The sequence below is a fragment of the Heptranchias perlo genome, chromosome 18 (assembly GCF_035084215.1).
Source record: "Heptranchias perlo isolate sHepPer1 chromosome 18, sHepPer1.hap1, whole genome shotgun sequence".
Taxonomy (NCBI): domain Eukaryota; kingdom Metazoa; phylum Chordata; class Chondrichthyes; order Hexanchiformes; family Hexanchidae; genus Heptranchias; species Heptranchias perlo.
The window spans coordinates 57,286,189-57,310,210 of NC_090342.1; the positions used below are offsets into that span (position 1 = coordinate 57,286,189).

Genomic DNA, 24,022 nt, shown 5'->3' on the forward strand with positions numbered 1-24,022 from the left:
CTATTTATCCTGAACTCTATTGTTCACTGTTTTAAATATTCCCCACTGCTGTTCTGTCTCTTTGGCTGTCAACAATTTTTTCCAGTTTACCTTCCCTAGTGTCATTCTCATCCCCTCAAAATTCACTTTTTTCCAATCTATTATCTTGGTCTCTGTCTCACTTATGTCTTTTTCAATCATTATTTTAAACCTTATTATGTTATGATCGCTATTGCCTCGAGGTTCCCCTACACTTACTTCTCATATCTGCTCTGGTTCATTTCCCATTACTAGATCCAGCAGTGATTCCTCTCTTGTTCGGCTTCTCACATACTGGTAAGAAAGGAGTCCTGTACACTCTGTAAAAACTCCATTCCTTTTCCCCTTTCCCTACCTATTGCTAGTTTATTTGGGGGTAGTTGAAAACTCCCATGATTATTCAATGTTTTTTTGCCTATTTTATAGATTTGCTTACATATTTCATCCTCCACTTCCCTTCCACTATTAAATGGTCTGTAGAATATCCCTGTTAACGTGATCGATCCCTCCTTATTCTTTGTCAGAATCCATTCTTTCTATCTTATTACTTATTTCTTTTTAATATTCCTTGATAATTTAATTTCGTAGTTTGTCTTTGCTTTTCTAATTGTTCTATTTGACTTCTTTCCTAATCTCTCAATATTTCCTTTTGTCATACCTTTTTTCTATTGCCATTGTGTGTCTCTAATTTTACAGCTCCTTCCTTCCCTATCCTTTCTACACACGTTATATCCTGCAATATTTAACTGAAAGTTCTGTTCTTTATGTAGCCATGTTTCAGTTATCCCTACTATAACTGGTTCATCGCTACAAATTATTGCCTCCAGTTTCCCCGTTTTGTTTCAGATGCTGTGATTGAAGAGATAGAGCTTCCACAGATAGCAAAAATGACAGAGCAGGTTCTTTGGGCCTGTTCCTAGAGCCTACGCTGATGATGTTAATAACTCAAGAAACCTAGCGTTAAGTAGACATGCTCCACAATCGAAGTGACCACGAACTACAAAAGGAAAATTTACACAAGCAAAGCTCAATGGCTGACAAAAAGGCCAATGTCAGAGTGCCGAACAAAGGTTTGTTGATGGACATTTGTACAGATCCTTATTAGTTCAGAAGTACTCTAGATACACATAAGCACAAGATAACCATCTAACTGACCTGAGACAGTGGTTCTTCACTGGGCACTTGCACAGATCCTTAACATGATAAAGGCACACTAGCCTATTGGGATCGCAGGTGCAGGTAACAGCAGACAGGAAACATGTTGTCTTGCACGTCTCACACTGACGTTCATCATCTGGTAACAGCTCAAAAGCCTCCTGTTCGCAGTCAACTATACCCTAGAAATGGACACAAAATTACCCATTAAACCTCGTGGGTCTGTGTACCAGAAACGGAGTGAAGGTAGGATTACAGATATCCAGTTTTGGGGGAGAAAGATAAGCCAATCTTAGTTTACAGTATATAGAAAAAACACAAAAATACCAACTATGCAACAAATGGAATTATTATATTTTGTACGAAATTATCATTTGGATTATAGCAAAACTCTGGAGAACTAAACTCCCGTGTCCATACACCTGACAAAATCAAAGGAAACTGGCACTTCTACCCAGAAAGATCTCAACCTGTCAAATGAGCACAAATCTCTCAACTACACTTTTTAACCTGTAAAGCATAGATGAGAAACAGGTAAGACTTACACAACATAAGGAAAGATTAAACTAATTTGCACTTTTACTTCTTTCAAATATTTCTGCTCAACTACGCAGTGTTACCCAAAGATTTCAATTCAAGACTTTTATTCAGAACTTCCCTGCAAATTTCAATAATGGCACAGATCTTTCAGAACTTGCCGCTTGTTTGATTTTCTGGTTTATTTTGAGTTCCCTCTCAATGACATGCAGCTATTATATTTATTTAGAACTCTGCTGCCCATATCCTAACTCACACCAAGTCCCGTTCTCCCATCACTCCTGTGCTCACTGACCTACATTGGTACCCGGTCCGGAAACACCTCGATTTTAAAATTGTTTTTAAATCCCTCCATAACCTCACCCCTTCCTATCTCTGTAACCTCCTCCAGCCCAACAACCCCTGCCGAGATCTGCATTCCTCCAACTCTGGCCTCTTGTACATCCCCCACTTCACTCACCCCTCCATTGGTGGCTGTGCCATCAGCTAACTTGGTCCTAAACTCTGGAATTGCCTTCCGAAACCTATCCATGTCTCTCTCCTCCTTTAAGTCGCTCCGTAAAACCTACCTCTTTGACCAAGCTTTTAGTCACCCATCCTAAAATCTCATTCTTTGGTCCAGTGGCAATTTTTGCTCCTGTGAAGCACCTTGGGACATTATCCTACATTAAAGGCGCTATATAAATGCAAGTTGTTGTTACAAAAAATGAAAATTCAACAATGGCAATATTTCAAGTACAAAGGTTCATTTGTCAACACACAACATTCTGCATTTGCTAAATAAACAAACCTGAATATTGTAACTTGGACTGTTTCGAAGTTAACTCATAAAATGTTCAAGTGCTCTTACTTTAGATGTTTTGATTTTTTTTTTGAAGAAAATCACAAACCCTGGATACTTGGAGATCCTAAAAATGGTTTCCCTGACTGTTAGCATTGTCAAATCAATTACTGGGCATGGGGCAGAAGGAAAGGGGTGGCAGTTAACAAACAGCAAGTCCTGGTGATCCTGCTGTCGACCAGAAAAAGAATTCAGAGTTGTAGGCTAAGATGTATACTGAGAGCCTGATACATTGTTCAATCACTTCAGGAGGCAGTTATAGTTTTGGAAAAACACATGATCTGAAATCCTGGGCTTCTCAACAGACATTGCTCCATATACATCAAACTCAAAGAATACTACTGTTCAGGCAATGGTAATCATTTTCTTGTAGATTTTGCAATTTTTTACACCTTGAATGGGAGGGGAGTGGGGAGGGGGATCCATGGAGAAGAAACTGATGAAAATTAAGGCAACATGGTATTATTACCTACTTGGAGAGGGAGTTGGCTAGAGCTAGGGGCTAATTAGAAAGGGATAAACTGACGTTTTCTGGATGGGTGGGATGTGACCAGTGGTGGGACCCAGAGATCTAAACACTGTTTTCATTATTTTTTGCCATTTTTACAAGATAAGTAAAATTTCCTACATTATATCAGTGACTACACTTCAAAAAAGTACTTCATGGGCTATAAAGCACTTTGGGACACCCTGAAGTTGTGAAAGGCACTATATAAATGCAAGTCTTTCTTTTTAAGAAAGATTAAGTGGAATTTGCTTTGGCTGTTAATCTGTATTTTCACTTGTGAAACAAGCTGACCACCTTGCGTTCTGTGAAAAACAACCATGTAAATCTGTAATGGTCTTGTGAATAACAACTTTGTATATGGTGTGAGGATCCGGCCAGGGGGCCATAAAAACCCCACATCTCCAGAGCTCAGGGTAGAGGATCCAGAGAGGAACACCCAGCTGTCAGAAAACCTGAAACGACCATGCCGACAACTTATTTACAAACTCTGCCCAGAGATCAAACAGGGTAATATTGTTTAAATCTCTATTATTACTGTCTTCTAATATTGGGTACTTTTACATGTTTAATTTGACTATTAATAAAAGATGTGGAGATGCCGGTGATGGACTGGGGTTGACAATTGTAAACAATTTTACAACACCAAGTTATAGTCCAGCAATTTTATTTTAAATTCACAAGCTTTCGGAGATTTTCTCCTTCCTCAGGCAAAACATTTGCCTGAGGAAGGAGAAAATCTCCGAAAGCTTGTGAATTTAAAATAAAATTGCTGGACTATAACTTGGTGTTGTAAAATTGTTTACAATTAATAAAAGAGACATAGATTACCATTTGGTAATTACCTCTGTTACAGTATCTACTTCAAATCATAAGTAAGTCCTATTGTTGTACACTTGGGATACTCTGATCATTTAATTAGTTATTGGGTTGGTAAGACACTTTCGGGAGTGATCAGTACTGCTGTACCCGAGAGAATATCTAACTCAGACCTGAAACTTGTAACACCAGGCTTTTAGGAGCGGCTGAGGCCTTAGAGTAAAACTTTAATGAAGATACTCAGACACAAAAGACAATCTTATATATAGTTTTTTTTAAATTCCAAAACTTATTTTGACCCCTCAGTTAGCAGACTGGGGGGAACAAATGTTAGACTCAATTTTTTCCAAAACCACTGACTGCAATTCTGCAAGTCTTCTAAGAAACGTGTGCACAACTAAACAATGAATAAATGTGAATTACAAGAAATAAATCTGCATATCAGCCAATTATGAAAGGGTAGACGTAGAGAAGATGTCTCCACTTGTAGGGGAAACCAGAACTAGGGGTCATAATTATAAGATAGTCACTAATAAATCCAATAGGGAATTCAGAAGAAACTTCTTTACCCAGAGTGTTAGAATGTGGAACTCACTACCACAAGGAGTAGTTGAGGCAACTAGCATAAATGCATTTAAGGGGAAGCTGGATAAATACATGAGGGAGAAAGGAATAGAAGGATATGCTGATAGGGTTAAATAGAATCATAGAAAATTTACGGCACTGAAGGAGGCCATTTGGCCCATCGTGTCCGTGCCGGCTGAGAAACGAGCCACCCAGCCTAATCCCACTTTCCCGCATTTGGTCCGTAGCCCTGCAGGTCACGGCTCTTCAGGTGCACATCCAGGTATTTTTAAATGAGTTGAGGGTTTCTGCCTCTACCATACTCTCAGGCAGTGAGTTCCAGACCTCCACCACCCTCTGGGTGAAAACATTTTTCCTAATTTCCGCTCTAATCCTTCGACCAATCACTTTAAATCTATGCCCCCTGGTTATTGACCCCTCCGCTGAGGGAAATAGCTCCTTCCTATCCAATCTTATCTAGGCCCCTCATAATTTTGTACACCTCAATCAAATCACCCCTCAGCCTCCTCTGTTCCAAGGAAAATAACCCCAGCCTATCCAATCTGTCATCGTAGCTAAAATTCTCCAGTCCTGGCAACATCCTCGTAAATCTCCTCTGCACCCTCTCCAGTGCAATTACATCCTTCCTGTAATGTGACGACCAGAACTGTGCGCAGTACTCAAACTGTGGCCTAACTAGTGTTTTATACAGTTCCAGCATAACATCCCTGCTTTTATATTCTATGCCGCTAATAGGAGCATAGGACCAGGAGTAGGCCATTCAGCCCCTCGAGCCTGCTCCGACATTTGATAAGATCATGGCTGATCTGTGATCTAACTCCATATACCTGCCTTTGGCCCATATCCCTTAATACCTTTGGTTGCCAAAAAGCTATCTATCTCAGATTTAAATTTAGCAATTGAGCTAGTATCAATTGCCATTTGCGGAAGAGAGTTCCAAACTTCTACCACCCTTTGTGTGTAGAAATGTTTTCTAATCTCACTCCTGAAAGGTCTGGCTCTAATTTTTAGACTGTGCCCCCTACTCCTAGAATCCCCAACCAGCGGAAATAGTTTCTCTCTCTCCACCCTATCCGTTCCCCTTAATTGCTTATAAACTTCGATCAGATCACCCCTTAACCTTTGAAACTCCAGAGAATACAACCCCAATTTGTGTAATCTCTCCTCGTAACTTAACCCTTGAAGTCCGGGTATCATTCTAGTAAACCTACGCTGCACTCCCTCCAAGGCCAATATGTCCTTCCGAAGGTGCGGTGCCCAGAACTGCTCACAGTACTCCAGGTGCAGTCTAAGCAGGGTTTTGTATAGCTGCAGCATAACTTCTGCCTCCTTGTACTCTAGTCCTCTAGATATAAAGGAAAGCATTCCATATGCCGCCTTAACCACCTTATCTACCTGTCCTGCTAGCTTCAGGGATCTGTGGACATGCACTCCAAGGTCCCTCACTTCCTCTACACCTCTCAGTATCCTCCCATTTATTGTGAATTCCCTTGCCTTGTTTGGTCTCCACAAATGCATTACCTCACACTTCTCCGGATTGAACTCCATTTGCCACTTTTATGCCCATCTGATCACTGCATTGATATCTTCCTGCAGTCTACAGCTTTCCTCCTCACTATCAACCAGACGGCCTATCTTTGTGTCATCCGCAAATTTCTTAATCACGGCCCCTACATTTAAGTCCAAATCGTTAATGTATACTACAAAAAGCAAAGGACCTAGTACCGAGCCCTGCGGCACCCCACTGGAAACAGCTTTCCAGTCGCAAAAACACCCGTCGACCATTACCCTTTGCTTCCTGCCACTGAGCCAATTTTGGATCCAATTTGCCACATTCCCTTGGATCCCATGGGCCTTTACTTTTTTGACCAATCTGCCACGTGGGACCTTGTCAAAAGCCTTGCTAAAATCCATGTAGACTACATCAATTATGCTACCCTCATCGATCCTCCTTGGTTAGATAAAGTCGGGAAGTTGGAGGCTTGTGTGCAGTATAAACACCGACATGGACCTGTTGGGCCAAATGGCCTGTTTCTGTGGCGTACATTCTATGTAATTACATAGCAGTCATTGTTATGTTGTGTTGTGTTGTGTTGTGTTGTTTCCAACATGTCTGGGTGAAGTAGTTACCTAGTTCCATACATTATGCACTTCAATCACACTGTGGGTAAGATATTGTATTATTTCGTATTACTCAAATTAGTTCTACAAGGAGGCAATTCTAAGTGAGCTAAATATAGCATTATTGTACCCTTGACACAAGATGGTAACTCCAGATATATACAGATTGTGGCTGTTCTCATTTTCCAGCCGATCTTTTCTCTAGTATCAAACTTTCGCAGTTGCAGGAGTTCCACAGAAACAGTTAATGAACTTTATCTATACTCATTATATCACTGAACTTTGTTCCTAACTTCATATTCTGGAGTTCTGCTCAACTTTTCTGGGAGTTGTGGGGAGAAGAGTTCTCCTCAATCCTTACGCACCATTTGGAAGACTGCCTTTCTCAGCTGTGTCTCCTCCTCAATCATGGTCACCATCTCCTTGTAGACGGCAGCAGCCAGCTCAACATCCAAACCCTCCGGATCAGCTGCCATCTTGCAGATCAGCTCTTCGTGTGAAAACACACAGTATCGATGCAGGCGCCGGTAATGGCCGACACACTGCCGACCCATGGGGAGCTAAAGTCAATCAAACTGAAGAATTAATATGCATTACAACAAATGACAGTCCACTACTTACACAGTGACTATGTTTCCTGCTCTATCAGTGATGCCTGAAAAGGCTGCCACATTAACCAAGTGCAACTGCAACAGGCAGAAACTCACATTCTGGACAGAATCCAGTGAAGAAACCATCTCACAATAGCGTGGTACCAATAATGAAATGAGTAACTCTCTTCCACTGATGATACATAACTCCAAACGTTGTAAAGGGACAGATGGCAATTGGAGATCTCCATTTTAAGGGCAATTTGATTCATTTTTGAAACTTTTACATTGGAAATTACTAGCCTGGTATCGTGTGGAGCTGTTGAAGGTGAGTCAGAGATGCCTCATATTGGGAGTGGGGTGCAGCGGTGTGAGAATGGACGAAATGGTGCAGTTCTTACTGAAAGGATCTGCAAAGAGATCGCCCGAGACAGTGAAGTAAATGATTTTTTTAATTGGTTCCTAGAAAACTGTTTTCCTCACATAGCACAGTTCCATAAATAAATCTCTGCCTGTCGTACAGGCGGGTAAACAACTTTTTAACCTAAAATATCAAATGGGCACTCTGTTCCATCTGTTTGCAATACAGCTTTTTAATCGAAGGGCCAAGAAATATACAGCTTAAGGAAAGATTCAAATAATGTGCATATTTCCAACAGTATCTATGCGTTAGTAAAAGACTCAGCTTAAATAAGCCTATTTAAATTCAGACTTTTATTTGGAACCTCTGCAGATTGTGCCCGTGTATTAATATTTTTTTTCTCCCAAACGCACAAGTAAAAGAAATGCAGCTACTATAATAACTTTGAATACTTTATAAAACATGATGCAAATCAGGCCCACTGCTGGCTGTAAGGTGCCCATGAGTGGAAATTAATCAAAACAATCTCAATCCAGTTGCAGCCAGCACAGGCCAACAGCACCAAATGGCCTTTCGTTTTGCTCTGATTGTGTCAGTGACATGGCCACAGGTTTGGGAAATGGGAAAAATGTTCGACAAATGATTAAAAGGAATTATGTCCAAGTGTCCAATTTGCAGCCGATGCCAGATTAGGAGTAGTGGCAAATTATGAATACCAATACACACAAATTCAAAAATATCTGGACAAGCTCGATCAGAGGATGGAGAAATGGAGATGCAATTTAATACAGGGAAATGTATGGTTCGAAGATTTGGTAGAGGGAAGGTTGATGCAGATGATGTGCTAAATGGGAGTGTACTTGAAGTATTGGGGCAGGAGAGAGATCTTGAGGTTTTAGTGAACAGATCACTAAACCCATCAGCACAATGTTCCCAGGCTGTTAAAAAATTTAAAGTTATTGGAGGGGTACAGAGAAGGGCTATAAGCTTGATCCCAGAACTTAAGGGAATGACGTAAGAGGATTGACTGCCCAGAGTATTTCCTCTTTCAAGAGAAGAATGAGGGGGATATGATGAAAGTGTTTAAAATTATGAAAGGTTTGGACAAATTGGATCCAAGTGTGCTTTTCTGCCGTGTACAGAATTTAAGCACAAGGGGTCATATTTACAAATTAACGACAACAAAAGAAAATAAGAAATGCAGGAGGAACTTTTTTTTTAAAACTAAAAGGGTGGCAAGCATGTGGAACAGATTACTGGCACAGGTGGTGGAACAAGAAATCTTAATGGGGTTCAAGAAGGAGCTTGACAGGTTCTTGTCAACCAAAGGGATTCAGGGTTATTAGAAATGCACCACGGTAATACCGTGGACAGATGGGCCGAAGGGAATACCGTGGACAGATGGGCCGAAGGTCTTCTCCTGCCTGAACCTGTAACAATGTTACAAAGTGCAGTAGTGGGTATGGAGACATATGCTGGGGCAATGGAGGATGCTTTCCTCTGTATCTGTTGTGCCAACCCTGATATGGGGAGTGCTTGATGCTGACTCTGGGTGTCTACAGTTGAGCTGACAATGCTATTGATGCCTCTGAGGCAACTGGGAGAGTCTAAGATCTTCAAGTAAACACATGTAATGAGGGCATGAAAAGACAAATTAAATTAAATACGTATTTTTTAAAATTTTGTTTAAACCCTTACATTGTACATTAGAAATTTAAGTTACTAAGGAAACAATTGTCTGACAAAATTTTTTCCCGAAACAACGGAGTGATTTCTGGGGAAGAAATAATCCAGCACCTCGTGATGTTACAGGGAGCTGTGGCATTGGAAATCTTATTAAAGCACCACTGAGCAGTTTAACAGGGAATTGTAGCAGACAAGCACAGGCATTCTAACACTGGAATTCCCATGGGAAATGTTCAAATAGCAGCTTCCAATGAAGCGAGTGACTGATTTGAAATTTGAATATATTAGTGGTTGATAGCCCAGTGTAGCACAGAGGCTGGAAACCGAGTGTAGTGTGCAGATGAAGCAGGGTTAGAGCAGGGATCATTGGCCACGACATATTCAATCTCCACCTTTAAGCCTTCATTCTATCCTTATTTTCATATTTCCTTTATAAATCCCCGGGGTGGGTCAGTACGGGGCCACCAAAGACTGTGGGCTGCATTTGAAGTGGGGCTGCAGACAAAATATGGCCCTCACCGGATCTCTTCCACAATTCAACCTTCACACAGATTACTTTGCAGTTTTTACATAGGGATCCTGGGCGATATGGAAACTCACCTGTGGAGAAACAGTACCTGTAATCCAATGTGCTATCACTTACCTGTGCATCACCCGTGCCCATTATCTGAAAATTATAGGAGTCAATGATCCAGTATGCTAATAATCAAATTATTATTTGTCCTGAATTTGTACCAGAGCTATTGTTTAAAAAGTACAAAACAGGCAGTATTGATTAAATGAAGTTAGATTCTGAAACGCTTAGACCGAATTTATGGGATGCACCATCTTTGAAAGTCTGCACTGAATAAGTATCTGTATTATGTACTGCCAAGATTCCTGACATCATCGCACACAACATGGCTGCACAGCTGAAGCACCAACTTGCTGAATTTCATCCTCTGGAAGGGGTGAGACGTACCCAGTCTGCAGTACAGAAATTCACTGCTTCTGCAAAGTTGTATCCCTGGTTGAATCCACTATGATAGGCTCTCGGGAAAGTGACCACAAACTCACCAGCACACTGATTCGTTCGGAACACCTGAGAGCGAGAGGAAAAAAATGAAGGTTGACAATACAATCTCAGTAGAAAATACGAATTCCACTTCCTTTAAATATGGAACATGAACAAAGTCAGCACAAGCTGGGACCACCAGTTCTGCATGGCTTGGTGGCATATTGGCTTCACCAACTGAGCCGCTGGGGTAGATAAAAATCTGCAGGGTTCCTGCTCCCAGTCACGACCCAGTGGCTCCTGCTGTAAAGTGCGCACATGTGTACATCAGGTCAGGTCAGGAACAGCATGCCCCGCAACGTTCACTGTCTAGGCTCACAATGGCCACTTAAGCAAAGTACCCAAGGGTGCTCTAACACCTTGCAAGAAGTACCACCTTTAGAATGGGCTGGGGGCAAACTGGAAGTGTAAAAATAATCATACACAGTATCATTACAAGTTAAAGAGTTAAACCACACCATTACTTGCTAGGAAGATTTTCTTTGCACTCATTCAAATAAAACTTGAGAATTTCACTGGCACAAGTAATCAAGTTATAAACAACTAAACTGCAGAATGCATAAAAAACATTGAGTTTATTTGCTGTTAAGAGCTGCTAATCCATACTGCAGAGCTAGGGAGCTAACCAGAATTCTGTATTACTCACTTCTTCCAGTGACAAACACCTTCTCAACAAATTAGAGGCAATCTCAACAGCTGAGTAAGCAGGGCAAAGAGGAAAGGAAGAGCATACCGGGACTCCGTGCTCCATCAGAATATTGGGATTCATGATGGTGACCAGCTGGTGCAGGAGATCGGGCTGAGAATGGAACAGTTCTGGAGCCAACTTCCTCATTACAAGCTCGAGTTGCTCGGCAGCATACCCCGGCACGCCGTACCAGGTCTTCGGCTCACCCCTGGGAAAGGCAGTCACATAACACTCACTCACTCACTCCTCTAGTTTCACACCATGGCTAAAATCTTACTTTACAAAGGCAGCTTACATATCTCTGTCAGGAGACAAAAAAAAAATCAAACTACGGCATTCTTTTTAAAAGGTACTCTGTTTAAAAAATTGATTCAATGATGAAGTATGGTTGCTGTGCAAGCATTAGACTACATGGCATTTCAGACTTGTCAACTGATCAGAACAAACTTGTCCAATTCTTTCTGTCCTCTCAGCAACTATCACTGATGCACTTTGGAAGGAAGAATGAGGAGAGGAAATATTTCTTCACTCAGAGGGTTGTGATTCTTTGGAATTCTCTACCCCAGAGGGCTGTGGATGCTGAGTCGTTGAGTATATTCAAGGCTGAGATCGATGGATATTTGGACACTAGAGGAATCAAGGGATATGGGGATCGGGCGGGGAAGTGGAGTTGAGGTCGAAGATCAGCCATGATCTGATTGAATGGCGGAGCAGATTCGAGGAGCCGTATGGCCTACTCCTGCTCCTAATTCTTATGTTCTTAAATATAAATTAAATGGTACACTTTAAAAGGGGGTGCAGGAACAGAGACACCTGGGGGTGCACATACACAAATCTTTGAAAGTAGCAGGACAAGTTGATACGGCAAAAGCAAACAGGATCAGAAGTTGGCTTTATCATAGAATGGTTACGGCACAGGAGGCCGCCATTCAGCCCATCAAGCCTGCACCGGCTCTCTGCAAGAGCAATCCAGCTAGTCCCACTCCCCCGCTCTTTCCCGGTAGCCCTGCAAATTTTTCTCCTTCAGTTACCTATCTAATTCCTTTTTGAAAGCCACAATTGACGCTGCATCCACCACCCTTTCAGGCAGCGAATTCCAGATCATAACCGCTCGCTGTGTAAAAAAGCTTTTCCTCATGTCGCCTTTGGTTCTTTTGCCAATCACCTTAAGCCAGGCTTAAGGTGATTGGCAAAAGGTTCGCGACCCTTCCGCCAGTGGGAACAGTTTTTCTTTATTTACTCTGTCTAGACCCTTCATGATTTTGAACACTTCCATCAAATCTCCTCTCAACCTTCTCTGCTCTAAGGAGAACAATTCCAGCTTCTCCAGTCTATCCACGCAACTGAAGTTCCTCATCCCTGGAACCATTCTACTAAATCTTTTCTGCACCCTCCCTTAAGGCCTTAACATCCTTCCTAAAGTGTGGTGCCCAGAATTGGACACAATACTCCAATTGTGGCCGAACCAGTGTTTTATAAAGGTTCAACATAACAGCCTTGCTTTTGTACTCTATGCCTCTAATTATAAAGCCCAGGATCCCGGATGCTTTCTTAACCACTTTCTCAACCTGTCCTGCCACCTTCAACGACCTGTGTACATGTACGCCCAGGTCTTTCTGTTCCTGAACCTCATTTAGAATTGTACCCTTCAGTTTATACTGCCTCTCCTCGTTCTTCCTACCAAATCACAGCACTAAATTTCATCTGCCACGTGTCCGTCCATTCCACCAGCCTGTCTATATCCTCTTGAAGTCGACCACAATCCTCCTCACTGTTCACTACACTTCCAAGTTTTGTGTCATCTGCAAATTTTCAAATTGTGCCCTGAACATCCAAGTCCAAGTCATTAATATATATCAAAACAAGCAGTGCTCAGAGTACCGACCACGGGGAACATCACTGTATACCTTCCTCCAGTCTGAACAACAGCCGTTCACCACTACTCTCTGTTTCCTGTCCCTTCGCCAATTTTGTATCCATGCTGCCACTGCCCCCTTTATTCCATGGGCCTCAGCTTTGATGACAAGCCTATTACATGGCACTTTATCAAACGCCTTTTGGAAGTCCATATACACAACATCAACCACATTGCCCTCATCTACCCTCTCTGTTACCTCATCAAAAAACTCTATCAAGTTAGTTAAACACGATTTGCCTTTAACAAATCCGTGCTGGCTTTCACTTATTAATCCAAGTGACTAGTAATTTTGTCCCAGATTATTGTTTCCAAAAGCTTCCCCACCACTGAGGTTAAACCGACTGGCCTGTAGTTGCTGGGTTTCTCTGTACATCCTTTTTGAACAAGGGTGTAACATTTTCAATTCTCCAGTCCTCTGGCACCACCCCCGTATCTAAGGATGATTGGAAGATTAAGGCCAGTACCTCCGCAATTTCCACCCTTACTTCTCTCAGCAACCTAGGATGCATCTCATCCGGACCGGGTGACTTATCGACTTTAAGTACAGCTGGCCTTTCTAATACCTCCTCTTTATCAATTTTTATCCCATACAGTATCTCAACTACCTCCTCTTTTACTGTGGCCTTGGCAGCATCATCTTCCTTGGTAAAGACAGATGCAAAATACTCATTTAGTACCTCTGCCATCCCCTCTGCTTCCATGCGTAGATCTCCTTTTTGGTCCCTAATCCGTCCCACCCCTCCTCTTATTACCCATTTACTATTCATATGCCTATAGAAGACTTTTGGATTCCCTTTTATGCTAGCTGCTAGTCTATTCTCATACTCTCCCTTTGCCCCTCTTATTTTCTTTTTAACTTCCCCTCTGAACTTTCTATGTTCAGCCTGGTTCTCACTTGTGACATCAACCTGACATCTGTCATACGCCCCCTTTTTCTGCTTCATCTTGCTCTCTATCTCTTTCGTCATCCAGGGAAAGGCAGAGTACAAAAGCAAGGACGTTATGCTAAACCTTTATAAAACACTGGTTAGGCCTCAGTTGGCTTCAAAAGGAAATTGGTAAATACTTCAAAAGGAAAATTTTGCAGGGCTATGGGGAATGAGCAGGCGAGTGGGATTAATTGGTAGCTCTTTCCAAGAGCCGGCACAGACACGATGGGCTGAATGCCCTCCTTCTGTATAGTATGATTCTACCACAGTCACATCTCTTCGACCCTTCTATGCAGCTGAATATATGGGGGGGGGGGGGGGAAACAATGGAGAGAATAGGATTTCTTCAAAGGGTAACTAAGCCCAATATTGAGGGGGACCTTAATTAACTTTTAACGCTAACCACAAGGTAGGCAGATGTTAATCCAGCTCCCTCACACTGTGGGGCTCCAACGCTCCCTGGGTTAATGACTGTATGGTGGGGAGGAGGGAGAGAGAGGGAGAGACAGAGAGAGGTTACGAACCAGTGCAGGTAATTAATGGAGTAGCTCCAGTGATCTTCGATGTGCCAGCAGAAGGAGGAGAAGCACATCCCCACATAAAGCCAAGGAACCTTCATCCCAGAGATGTCTGCGTTGATGTGAGTCAATACTGACTGTTCCAAGACTGGCATGTTGTTCAAGTTCCAACCAGAACTGGCATATTCCTGAGAAGGCAGAGAGAGGGGAGAGCGAGGGGGCAGAGAGCGAGGGGGCAGAGAGCGAGGGGGCAGAGAGCGAGGGGGCAGAGAGCGAGGGGGCAGAGAGCGAGGGGGCAGAGAGCGAGGGGGCAGAGAGCGAGGGGGCAGAGAGCGAGGGGGCAGAGAGCGAGGGGGCAGAGAGCGAGGGGGCAGAGAGCGAGGGGGCAGAGAGCGAGGGGGCAGAGAGCGAGGGGGCAGAGAGCGAGGGGGCAGAGAGCGAGGGGGCAGAGAGCGAGGGGGCAGAGAGCGAGGGGGCAGAGAGCGAGGGGGCAGAGAGCGAGGGGGCAGAGAGCGAGGGGGCAGAGAGCGAGGGGGCAGAGAGCGAGGGGGCAGAGAGCGAGGGGGCAGAGAGCGAGGGGGCAGAGAGCGAGGGGGCAGAGAGCGAGGGGGCAGAGAGCGAGGGGGCAGAGAGCGAGGGGGCAGAGAGCGAGGGGGCAGAGAGCGAGGGGGCAGAGAGCGAGGGGGCAGAGAGCGAGGGGGCAGAGAGCGAGGGGGCAGAGAGCGAGGGGGCAGAGAGCGAGGGGGCAGAGAGCGAGGGGGCAGAGAGCGAGGGGGCAGAGAGCGAGGGGGCAGAGAGCGAGGGGGCAGAGAGCGAGGGGGCAGAGAGCGAGGGGGCAGAGAGCGAGGGGGCAGAGAGCGAGGGGGCAGAGAGCGAGGGGGCAGAGAGCGAGGGGGCAGAGAGCGAGGGGGCAGAGAGCGAGGGGGCAGAGAGCGAGGGGGCAGAGAGCGAGGGGGCAGAGAGCGAGGGGGCAGAGAGCGAGGGGGCAGAGAGCGAGGGGGCAGAGAGCGAGGGGGCAGAGAGCGAGGGGGCAGAGAGCGAGGGGGCAGAGAGCGAGGGGGCAGAGAGCGAGGGGGCAGAGAGCGAGGGGGCAGAGAGCGAGGGGGCAGAGAGCGAGGGGGCAGAGAGCGAGGGGGCAGAGAGCGAGGGGGCAGAGAGCGAGGGGGCAGAGAGCGAGGGGGCAGAGAGCGAGGGGGCGGGTGGAGAGCGGGCAGAGAGAGGGGGGGAGGGCGGAGAGCGGGCAGAGAGGGGAGGGCGGAGAGCGGACAGAGAGGGGGGGGGCGGAGAGCGGACAGAGAGGGGGGGGGCGGAGAGCGGACAGAGAGGGGGGGGCGGAGAGCGGACAGAGAGGGGGGGGCGGAGAGCGGACAGAGAGGGGGGGGCGGAGAGCGGACAGAGAGGGGGGGGCGGAGAGCGGACAGAGAGGGGGGGGCGGAGAGCGGACAGAGAGGGGGGGGCGGAGAGCGGACAGAGAGGGGGGGGCGGAGAGCGGACAGAGAGGGGGGGGCGGAGAGCGGACAGAGAGGGGGGGGCGGAGAGCGGACAGAGAGGGGGGGGCGGAGAGCGGACAGAGAGGGGGGGGCGGAGAGCGGACAGAGAGGGGGGGGCGGAGAGCGGACAGAGAGGGGGGGGCGGAGAGCGGACAGAGAGGGGGGGGCGGAGAGCGGACAGAGAGGGGGGGGCGGAGAGCGGACAGAGAGGGGGGGGCGGAGAGCGGACAGAGAGGGGGGGGCGGAGAGCGGACAGAGAGGGGGGGGCGGAGAGCGGACAGAGAGGGGGGGGCGGAGAGCGGACAGAGAGGGGGGGGCGGAGAGCGGACAGAGAGGGGGGGGCGGAGAGCGGACAGAGAGGGGGGGGCGGAGAGCGGACAGAGAGGGGGGGGCGGAGAGCGGACAGAGAGGGGGGGGCGGAGAGCGGACAGAGAGGGGGGGGCGGAGAGCGGACAGAGAGGGGGGGGCGGAGAGCGGACAGAGAGGGGGGGGCGGAGAGCGGACAGAGAGGGGGGGGCGGAGAGCGGACAGAGAGGGGGGGGCGGAGAGCGGACAGAGAGGGGGGGGCGGAGAGCGGACAGAGAGGGGGGGGCGGAGAGCGGACAGAGAGGGGGGGGCGGAGAGCGGACAGAGAGGGGGGGGCGGAGAGCGGACAGAGAGGGGGGGGCGGAGAGCGGACAGAGAGGGGGGGGCGGAGAGCGGACAGAGAGGGGGGGGCGGAGAGCGGACAGAGAGGGGGGGGCGGAGAGCGGACAGAGAGGGGGGGGCGGAGAGCGGACAGAGAGGGGGGGGCGGAGAGCGGACAGAGAGGGGGGGGCGGAGAGCGGACAGAGAGGGGGGGGCGGAGAGCGGACAGAGAGGGGGGGGGGCGGAGAGCGGACAGAGAGGGGGGGGCGGAGAGCGGACAGAGAGGGGGGGGCGGAGAGCGGACAGAGAGGGGGGGGCGGAGAGCGGACAGAGAGGGGGGGGCGGAGAGCGGACAGAGAGGGGGGGGCGGAGAGCGGACAGAGAGGGGGGGGCGGAGAGCGGACAGAGAGGGGGGGGCGGAGAGCGGACAGAGAGGGGGGGGCGGAGAGCGGACAGAGAGGGGGGGGCGGAGAGCGGACAGAGAGGGGGGGGCGGAGAGCGGACAGAGAGGGGGGGGCGGAGAGCGGACAGAGAGGGGGGGGGCGGAGAGCGGACAGAGAGGGGGGGGCGGAGAGCGGACAGAGAGGGGGGGGCGGAGAGCGGACAGAGAGGGGGGGGCGGAGAGCGGACAGAGAGGGGGGGGCGGAGAGCGGACAGAGAGGGGGGGGCGGAGAGCGGACAGAGAGGGGGGGGCGGAGAGCGGACAGAGAGGGGGGGGCGGAGAGCGGACAGAGAGGGGGGGGCGGAGAGCGGACAGAGAGGGGGGGGCGGAGAGCGGACAGAGAGGGGGGGGGCGGAGAGCGGACAGAGAGGGGGGGGGCGGAGAGCGGACAGAGAGGGGGGGGGCGGAGAGCGGACAGAGAGGGGGGGGGCGGAGAGCGGACAGAGAGGGGGGGGCGGAGAGCGGACAGAGAGGGGGGGGCGGAGAGCGGACAGAGAGGGGGGGGCGGAGAGCGGACAGAGAGGGGGGGGCGGAGAGCGGACAGAGAGGGGGGGGCGGAGAGCGGACAGAGAGGGGGGGGCGGAGAGCGGACAGAGAGGGGGGGGCGGAGAGCGGACAGAGAGGGGGGGGCGGAGAGCGGACAGAGAGGGGGGGGCGGAGAGCGGACAGAGAGGGGGGGGCGGAGAGCGGACAGAGAGGGGGGGGCGGAGAGCGGACAGAGAGGGGGGGGCGGAGAGCGGACAGAGAGGGGGGGGCGGAGAGCGGACAGAGAGGGGGGGGCGGAGAGCGGACAGAGAGGGGGGGGCGGAGAGCGGACAGAGAGGGGGGGGGGCGGAGAGCGGACAGAGAGGGGGGGGGCGGAGAGCGGACAGAGAGGGGGGGGGCGGAGAGCGGACAGAGAGGGGGGGGCGGAGAGCGGACAGAGAGGGGGGGGCGGAGAGCGGACAGAGGGGGGGGGCGGAGAGCGGACAGAGAGGGGGGGGCGGAGAGCGGACAGAGAGGGGGGGGGTGGAGAGCGGACAGAGGGGGGGGAGAGCGGACAGAGGGGGGGGAGAGCGGACAGAGGGGGGGGGGGTGGAGAGCGGACAGAGGGGGGGGGGTGGAGAGCGGACAGAGGGGGGGGGTGGAGAGCGGACAGAGGGGGGGGGGTGGTGGGAGCGGGGAGAGAGGGGGGGGGAGCGGGGAGAGAGGGGGGGTGGGAGCGGGGAGAGAGGGGGGGTGGGAGCGGGGAGAGAGGGGGGGTGGGAGCGGGGAAAGAGGGGGGGTGGGAGCGGGGAGAGAGGGGGGGTGGGAGCGGGGAGAGAGGGGGGGTGGGAGCGGGGAGAGAGGGGGGGTGGGAGCGGGGAGAGAGAGTGGGGTGGGAGCGGGGAGAGAGAGTGGGGGGGGTGGGGAGAGAGAGTGGGGGGGGTGGGAGCGGGCCGAGAGAGGGGGACACACAAGCAACGAGAAAAAGGCAAGAATATGCAGAGTGAGCAATCAGACAGAATGAACAAGGGGGTGAGTGTGCATGAAAGGCAAAATGAGAGAATGACAGGGAACACAGTCAAACATAGACACACAAAGAAAGGTACAAGTACACAATGATGGAATGAAAGACTCATACAGACAGAAGAGAAGAGGAAGTTGAGACGCAGACAGACAGAGGCAGACACACAAAAACATATGGAGACGGTGAATTGAGAGAGGAGAGAAAAAAGAAAATCAATAAAATTACACATCAATCCCTTTCAAAATGGCACTTGACCGAGTTCACGAGCTGGCTGTATAGATTCTTACCGTACTCAATTGGCAGCCTATACATTTCAGGAATAAAAGGTAGAGAGAGGAGAAATGTGGGATTCAAAGAGCTGTAAATAAAATCATTTTCCTAAAAACCAGCAGTTTTGGCTGAGATGGTGACACTCTTATCCCTGAGTCAGAAGGTCGTGGGTTCAAGCCCCACTCCAGAACTTCAGTTCATAATTTAAGTTGACACTTGAGGTCAGTACTGAGGAAGTGCTGTATTGTCAGTCTGCCTGTTCTTGTGGACATGAAGATCCCATGGCATTACTAGAAGAATAGCAGGGCGTTCTCCCAGTGTCAACATTTATACATCAACCACCAGCAACTGAACAAATCAACCTTTCTGTGTTTGCCTCCAGTTCAGAAGTAATTCGTTGACTGTGAAGAGCTTGCGGACGCCCTGAGGAGCTGAAAGATACTATGTAAATGCAAGTGCTTCCTTGGTTACACATTTCTCTGCACTGAATGGCATTTGCTCCGTCTCTGCTAACCTGTCTGTATCCTGCACTCTCCTGGATCCTTCCTCACAATTTGCCATACCTCCTAGCAGCAAACTTTGATATAATTTCTCTTGTGCCTATATCCAATTATTTATCTAAATGTTGAACAGGAGAGGTCACAGCACAGATCCATGCAGCTACATTCCTTTAATACCATGTGCCTTAATTCTTGTAACCAGCCCCTTACGTGGCATCTTAACTAGTGCTTTCTGAAAGCCCATATATACAACAGCCACCACATTCCCTTTATCTTCACCCATTGATCACCTTAAAAATAAGAATCCCTTACATTCACACATGCAAACACTACGTGGCCCTTCATCTCTAAGTGTCAAACCTGCTCAGAGACAACACTTCTATTTTCTTGTCCTGGATTTATACAATACTTCAATTTATAAAAGCTCTGGACTTTAACACTAACCCTAACTCAGCACTGTCCTTGACCTCAGCCTAAAGTGCTGCCTTCCATTGAAGGTAATGCAGCTGCTATGACCTGCACAGGGCCCATGCCTGTAATTTACATCACTGCAGTAGCTTAGGACACAAGACCAGCAAGTCAGTTTTTAAACCAGAAATGGGGAGAATCCTTTGACCAGGAAGCACTTGCCCAGACTTCCCATCCCACTTTAGAAACTAGTCAACAGGAAAGTCCGAAATCAGGAAAGGTTCTTATCATTATGTGAATAATGTCACAGAATCTGCCTGACTTGTAACGCAGGAAATCAGTGATGCACAATGATACAAGCTTCATTCTGATGGTCCTTGTCTTCTGAGATCAGGGGTGCCAAAACTCAACTTCGTTTCCATTAAGGCAATGAGTGACTGGAGGTCCTGTCAGTGAGAAGGCAATGGGATGTTCCAATGACGAGGTGCTGTCAGTGAGAAGGCAATGGGATGTTCTAATGACTAGGCCCTGTCAGTGAGAAGGCAATGGGATGTTCCAATGACGAGGTGCTGTCAGTGGGAAGGCAATGGGATGTTCTAATGACTAGGCCCTGTCAGTGCGAAGGCAATGGTATGTTCCAATGACGAGGTGCTGTCAGTGGGAAGGCAATGGGATGTTCCAATGACGAGGTGCTGTCAGTGGGAAGGCAATGGGATGTTCCAATGATGAGGTCCTGTCAGTGGGAAGGCAATGGGATGTTCTAATGACTAGGCCCTGTCAGTGCGAAGGCAATGGTATGTTCCAATGACGAGGTGCTGTCAGTGGGAAGGCAATGGGATGTTCCAATGACAAGGTCCGGTCAGTGCGAAGGCAATGGTATGTTCCAATGACGAGGTGCTGTCAGTGGGAAGGCAATGGGATGTTCCAATGACAAGGTCCGGTCAGTGCGAAGGCAATGGTATGTTCCAATGACGAGGTGCTGTCAGTGGGAAGGCAATGGGATGTTCCAATGACAAGGTCCTGTCAGTGGGAAGGCAATGGTATGTTCCAATAAAGAGGTCCGGTCAGTGGGAAGGCAATGGGATGTTCTAATGACTAGGCCCTGTCAGTGCGAAGGCAATGGTATGTTCTAATGACGAGGTGCTGTCAGTGGGAAGGCAATGGTATGTTCCAATGACGAGGTGCTGTCAGTGGGAAGGCAATGGTATGTTCCAATAAAGAGGTCCGGTCAGTGGGAAGGCAATGGTATGTTCCAATAAAGAGGTCCGGTCAGTGGGAAGGCAATGGTATGTTCCAATGACGAGGTCCTGTCAGTGGGAAGGCAATGGTATGTTCCAATGACGAGGTCCTGTCAGTGGGAAGGCAATGGTATGTTCCAATGACAAGGTCCTGTCAGTGGGAAGGCAATGGTATGTTCCAATGACGAGGTGCTGTCAGTGCGAAGGCAATGGGATGTTCCAATGACGAGGTCCTATCAGTGCAAAGGCAATGGGATGTTCCAATGACAAGGTCCTGTCAGTGCGAAGGCAATGGGATGTTCTAATGACTAAGCCCTGTCAGTGCGAAGGCAATGGGATGTTCTAATGACTAAGCCCTGTCAGTGCGAAGGCAATGGGATGTTCTAATGACGAGGTACTGTCAGTGCGAAGGCAATGGGATGTTCTAATGACGAGGTACTGTCAGTGCGAAGGCAATGGGATGTTCTAATGACGAGGTACTGTCAGTGCGAAGGCAATGGGATGTTCCAATGACTCGGTCCTGTCATTGAGAAGGCAATAGTGTGCTCGTCCTCAATTACAGGCAGAATGAGAACGGAGTTCTTGCAGGATTCATTACTTAAAAACAATAGAAAACATAAGTGCCACTTATTCCCACCTGTCATTGTTCAACTTGTGGACCGACTTGTGGAACTGGGACGTTTGGTACCACCTGGATCACCTCTCGGCCTCCTGAAAATCCATCTAAATACTGTATGCAATAGAAATCTGCCTGCACAAGCTGGATTTAATGGAATACTGCTGGCATATCCATATGTTTGCAGGCACATTTAATAGCTGCATCAGCCTGTTTCACGGCTACACAGTTAGTCATCAGTCAGAATCGGCACTACTGCAGATACCGGAGCGACTGCATTTAGAACTTTGGTCATGCAATTTACAAACATTATTAAAATGGAAAGTTTTGCAAACAAATATGGTTTCAGACAACCAGGATTATCACATCGCCCCTTTCATTAACACATTACTCTTTCTTTGTGGGGGGAGGAGGAAAAAGAGAAAGAGCACAACAATAGACCCTCACCTCCTCCTCAGGCATCAGCCTTCTTTTAGTTTCTTTGACTGGGAATCCACTGCCGAATTCCTTTGAGGTAATGTCAGCACCATACTCCACAATAACATCCTCCTCGATGCTACTTACAAGTCGCCAGAACTCCTTCTCTACTAACTCCGTCGGGACCATCTGCCAGAGAGAGCGCAAACCATTAGTGATGGACTGGACATGATACAGGACCTAGATCTGGGAGGTGGGGAGCAACGGGCAGCGCGCAAGGTGGGGGGGGGGGGGGGGAGCGACGGGCGCAGTACAACTCACAGGGAGAAATGACTGAGGCAAATTAAACAGCTTAAGGAAATCTTGAATCAGAATTTTGATAAGTTAAAGACTGAAAGATATTTAGATAATTAAGAACTCCCATGAAACATTTATTTTGATAAGTTGGGTTTGGTTCTCTGACCAAACTGTCTGTCTTCAGGGTTATTCAACCAGCAAGTTATAAAACTTCATCATGGTTCACTCAAATGAGATACTTTTGATTCAATACCGATGCCCCTTGCATGTCACTTCTGGCTGTGCTTTATTTTGTAGCCACTGCTTGAGGCACACACAAATTCCACAAATAACATGGCATCACTAAGATCATGCACAACTCCACAGGGGCATATGAAATCTGCTACCTCATAACACACTGGCTCCTGAGTGTGACAAACCATATTATGCGGCACATTCACCTGCCACCAATCCCACCCACTGACAGGACCTGTAATACATCACATGAATGGAGCTCTGCCAGTTCAGCAATGTCACTGGAACATGCCAGAGATACATTCCAGGCACGTTCTCTCCGTTACATATAGCTGCAGGACATAGGGGCATGTCTTCAACTTTAGATTTGTTTTGCAACAGTGGGTGGCAACAATGGCAGCCTACCACAATCTGAACTCATGGCACCAATTTGCTTTACTGCGATAGCGCATAATGGAGAAATCAAAAATACATTTTACAAATACAATTAGCGGATTATCATTGCCAGCTATTATTATCAGAACACAAGCAAATCCATTGTGATTAGCTGAATAAAGGCAACATAGGGGATCAACACTATCCCATCGTGTTTGAATCATTATGCTCAGAACTGCAGTGCAGTGCGTTCAATCCCAACCAGCAATTCAAAAACACACAACCCCTCGCAAACAGCTGAGCTATCACAGCATTCGTCGCACAAACACTTGATAGGAAAAGTAGCCAGTATTGATCTCAGTCAGCATTCGATTACAGCTCAAGCTTAACTAAGTCGCTACTTTCTGGTCAATGTCAACGTCACCTCTTTTTCCACCCCTCTCTCGCCCCAAAGCAGGACACTGGAGAAACTGCATTTTCTGAGCCACTTTGCTTTGTGATAGTGAGTCATCCAATTCCTGTGCCTCATTCTCAATGGCTAACTGCAACAAAACATCACAAACTTGCGTTTGAAATTTGCAAAATAAAAGAAAATGCAACAGGATGTCCACACCACCCCCCACCCCGCCCAGCTGTCCACACCCCCCCCTCCCCTGCCCAGCTGTCCACACCCCACCCTGCCCAGCTGTCCACACCCCACCCTGCCCAGCTGTCCACACCCCACCCTGCCCAGTTGTCCACAACCCCCCCGCACTGCACTGTGCAGCTCTGAGCATAATGATTCAAACACGATGGGATAGTGTTGATCCCCTATGTTGCCTTTATTCAGCTAATCACAATGGATTTGCTTGTGTTCTGATAATAATAGCTGGCAATGATAATCCGCTGATTGTATTTGTAAAATGTATTTTTGATTTCCACACCCCCCCTGCCCAGCTGACCAACCCCCCCTGCCCAGCTGACCAACCCCCCCGCACAGCTGACCAAACCCCCCGCACAGCTGACCAACCCCCCCCGCACAGCTGACCAACCCCCCCCGCCCAGCTGACCAACCCCCCCTGCCCAGCTGACCAACCCCCCCTGCCCAGCTGACCAACCCCCCCGCACAGCTAACAACACGCCAGACATTCCTTCTTCCTTCACCATGAGACGCTCCATTTCAGTGACAGTGTTCCATCTAGTGGCACAATGAAGAGTGAGAACTGCCGCAGGGAGCCGGCCGCAGCGAGTCTCCACAATGCTGCGTGTGACTCGCATTGATTCTTTTAAAATTAAGGAAGTTTGTTGTTCATTG

At 48.4% G+C, this 24,022-nt stretch overlaps 1 protein-coding gene across 2 annotated transcripts in view; it reads right to left on the bottom strand.

Moving 5' to 3' along the window:
- Positions 1-24,022, bottom strand: part of kdm5a (lysine demethylase 5A) — a 241,156-nt gene that overhangs the window by 128,881 nt on the left and 88,253 nt on the right. For both annotated transcript variants that reach the window (XM_067999950.1, XM_067999951.1), the window contains exons 10-15: positions 21,853-22,011; positions 14,332-14,513; positions 11,006-11,168; positions 10,180-10,299; positions 6,947-7,141; positions 1,174-1,355 (exon numbers count right to left, since the gene is read on the bottom strand). In XM_067999950.1, coding sequence (XP_067856051.1) covers positions 1,174-1,355; positions 6,947-7,141; positions 10,180-10,299; positions 11,006-11,168; positions 14,332-14,513; positions 21,853-22,011 — 1,001 coding nt within the window. The remainder of the gene's footprint in view (positions 1-1,173; positions 1,356-6,946; positions 7,142-10,179; positions 10,300-11,005; positions 11,169-14,331; positions 14,514-21,852; positions 22,012-24,022) is intronic.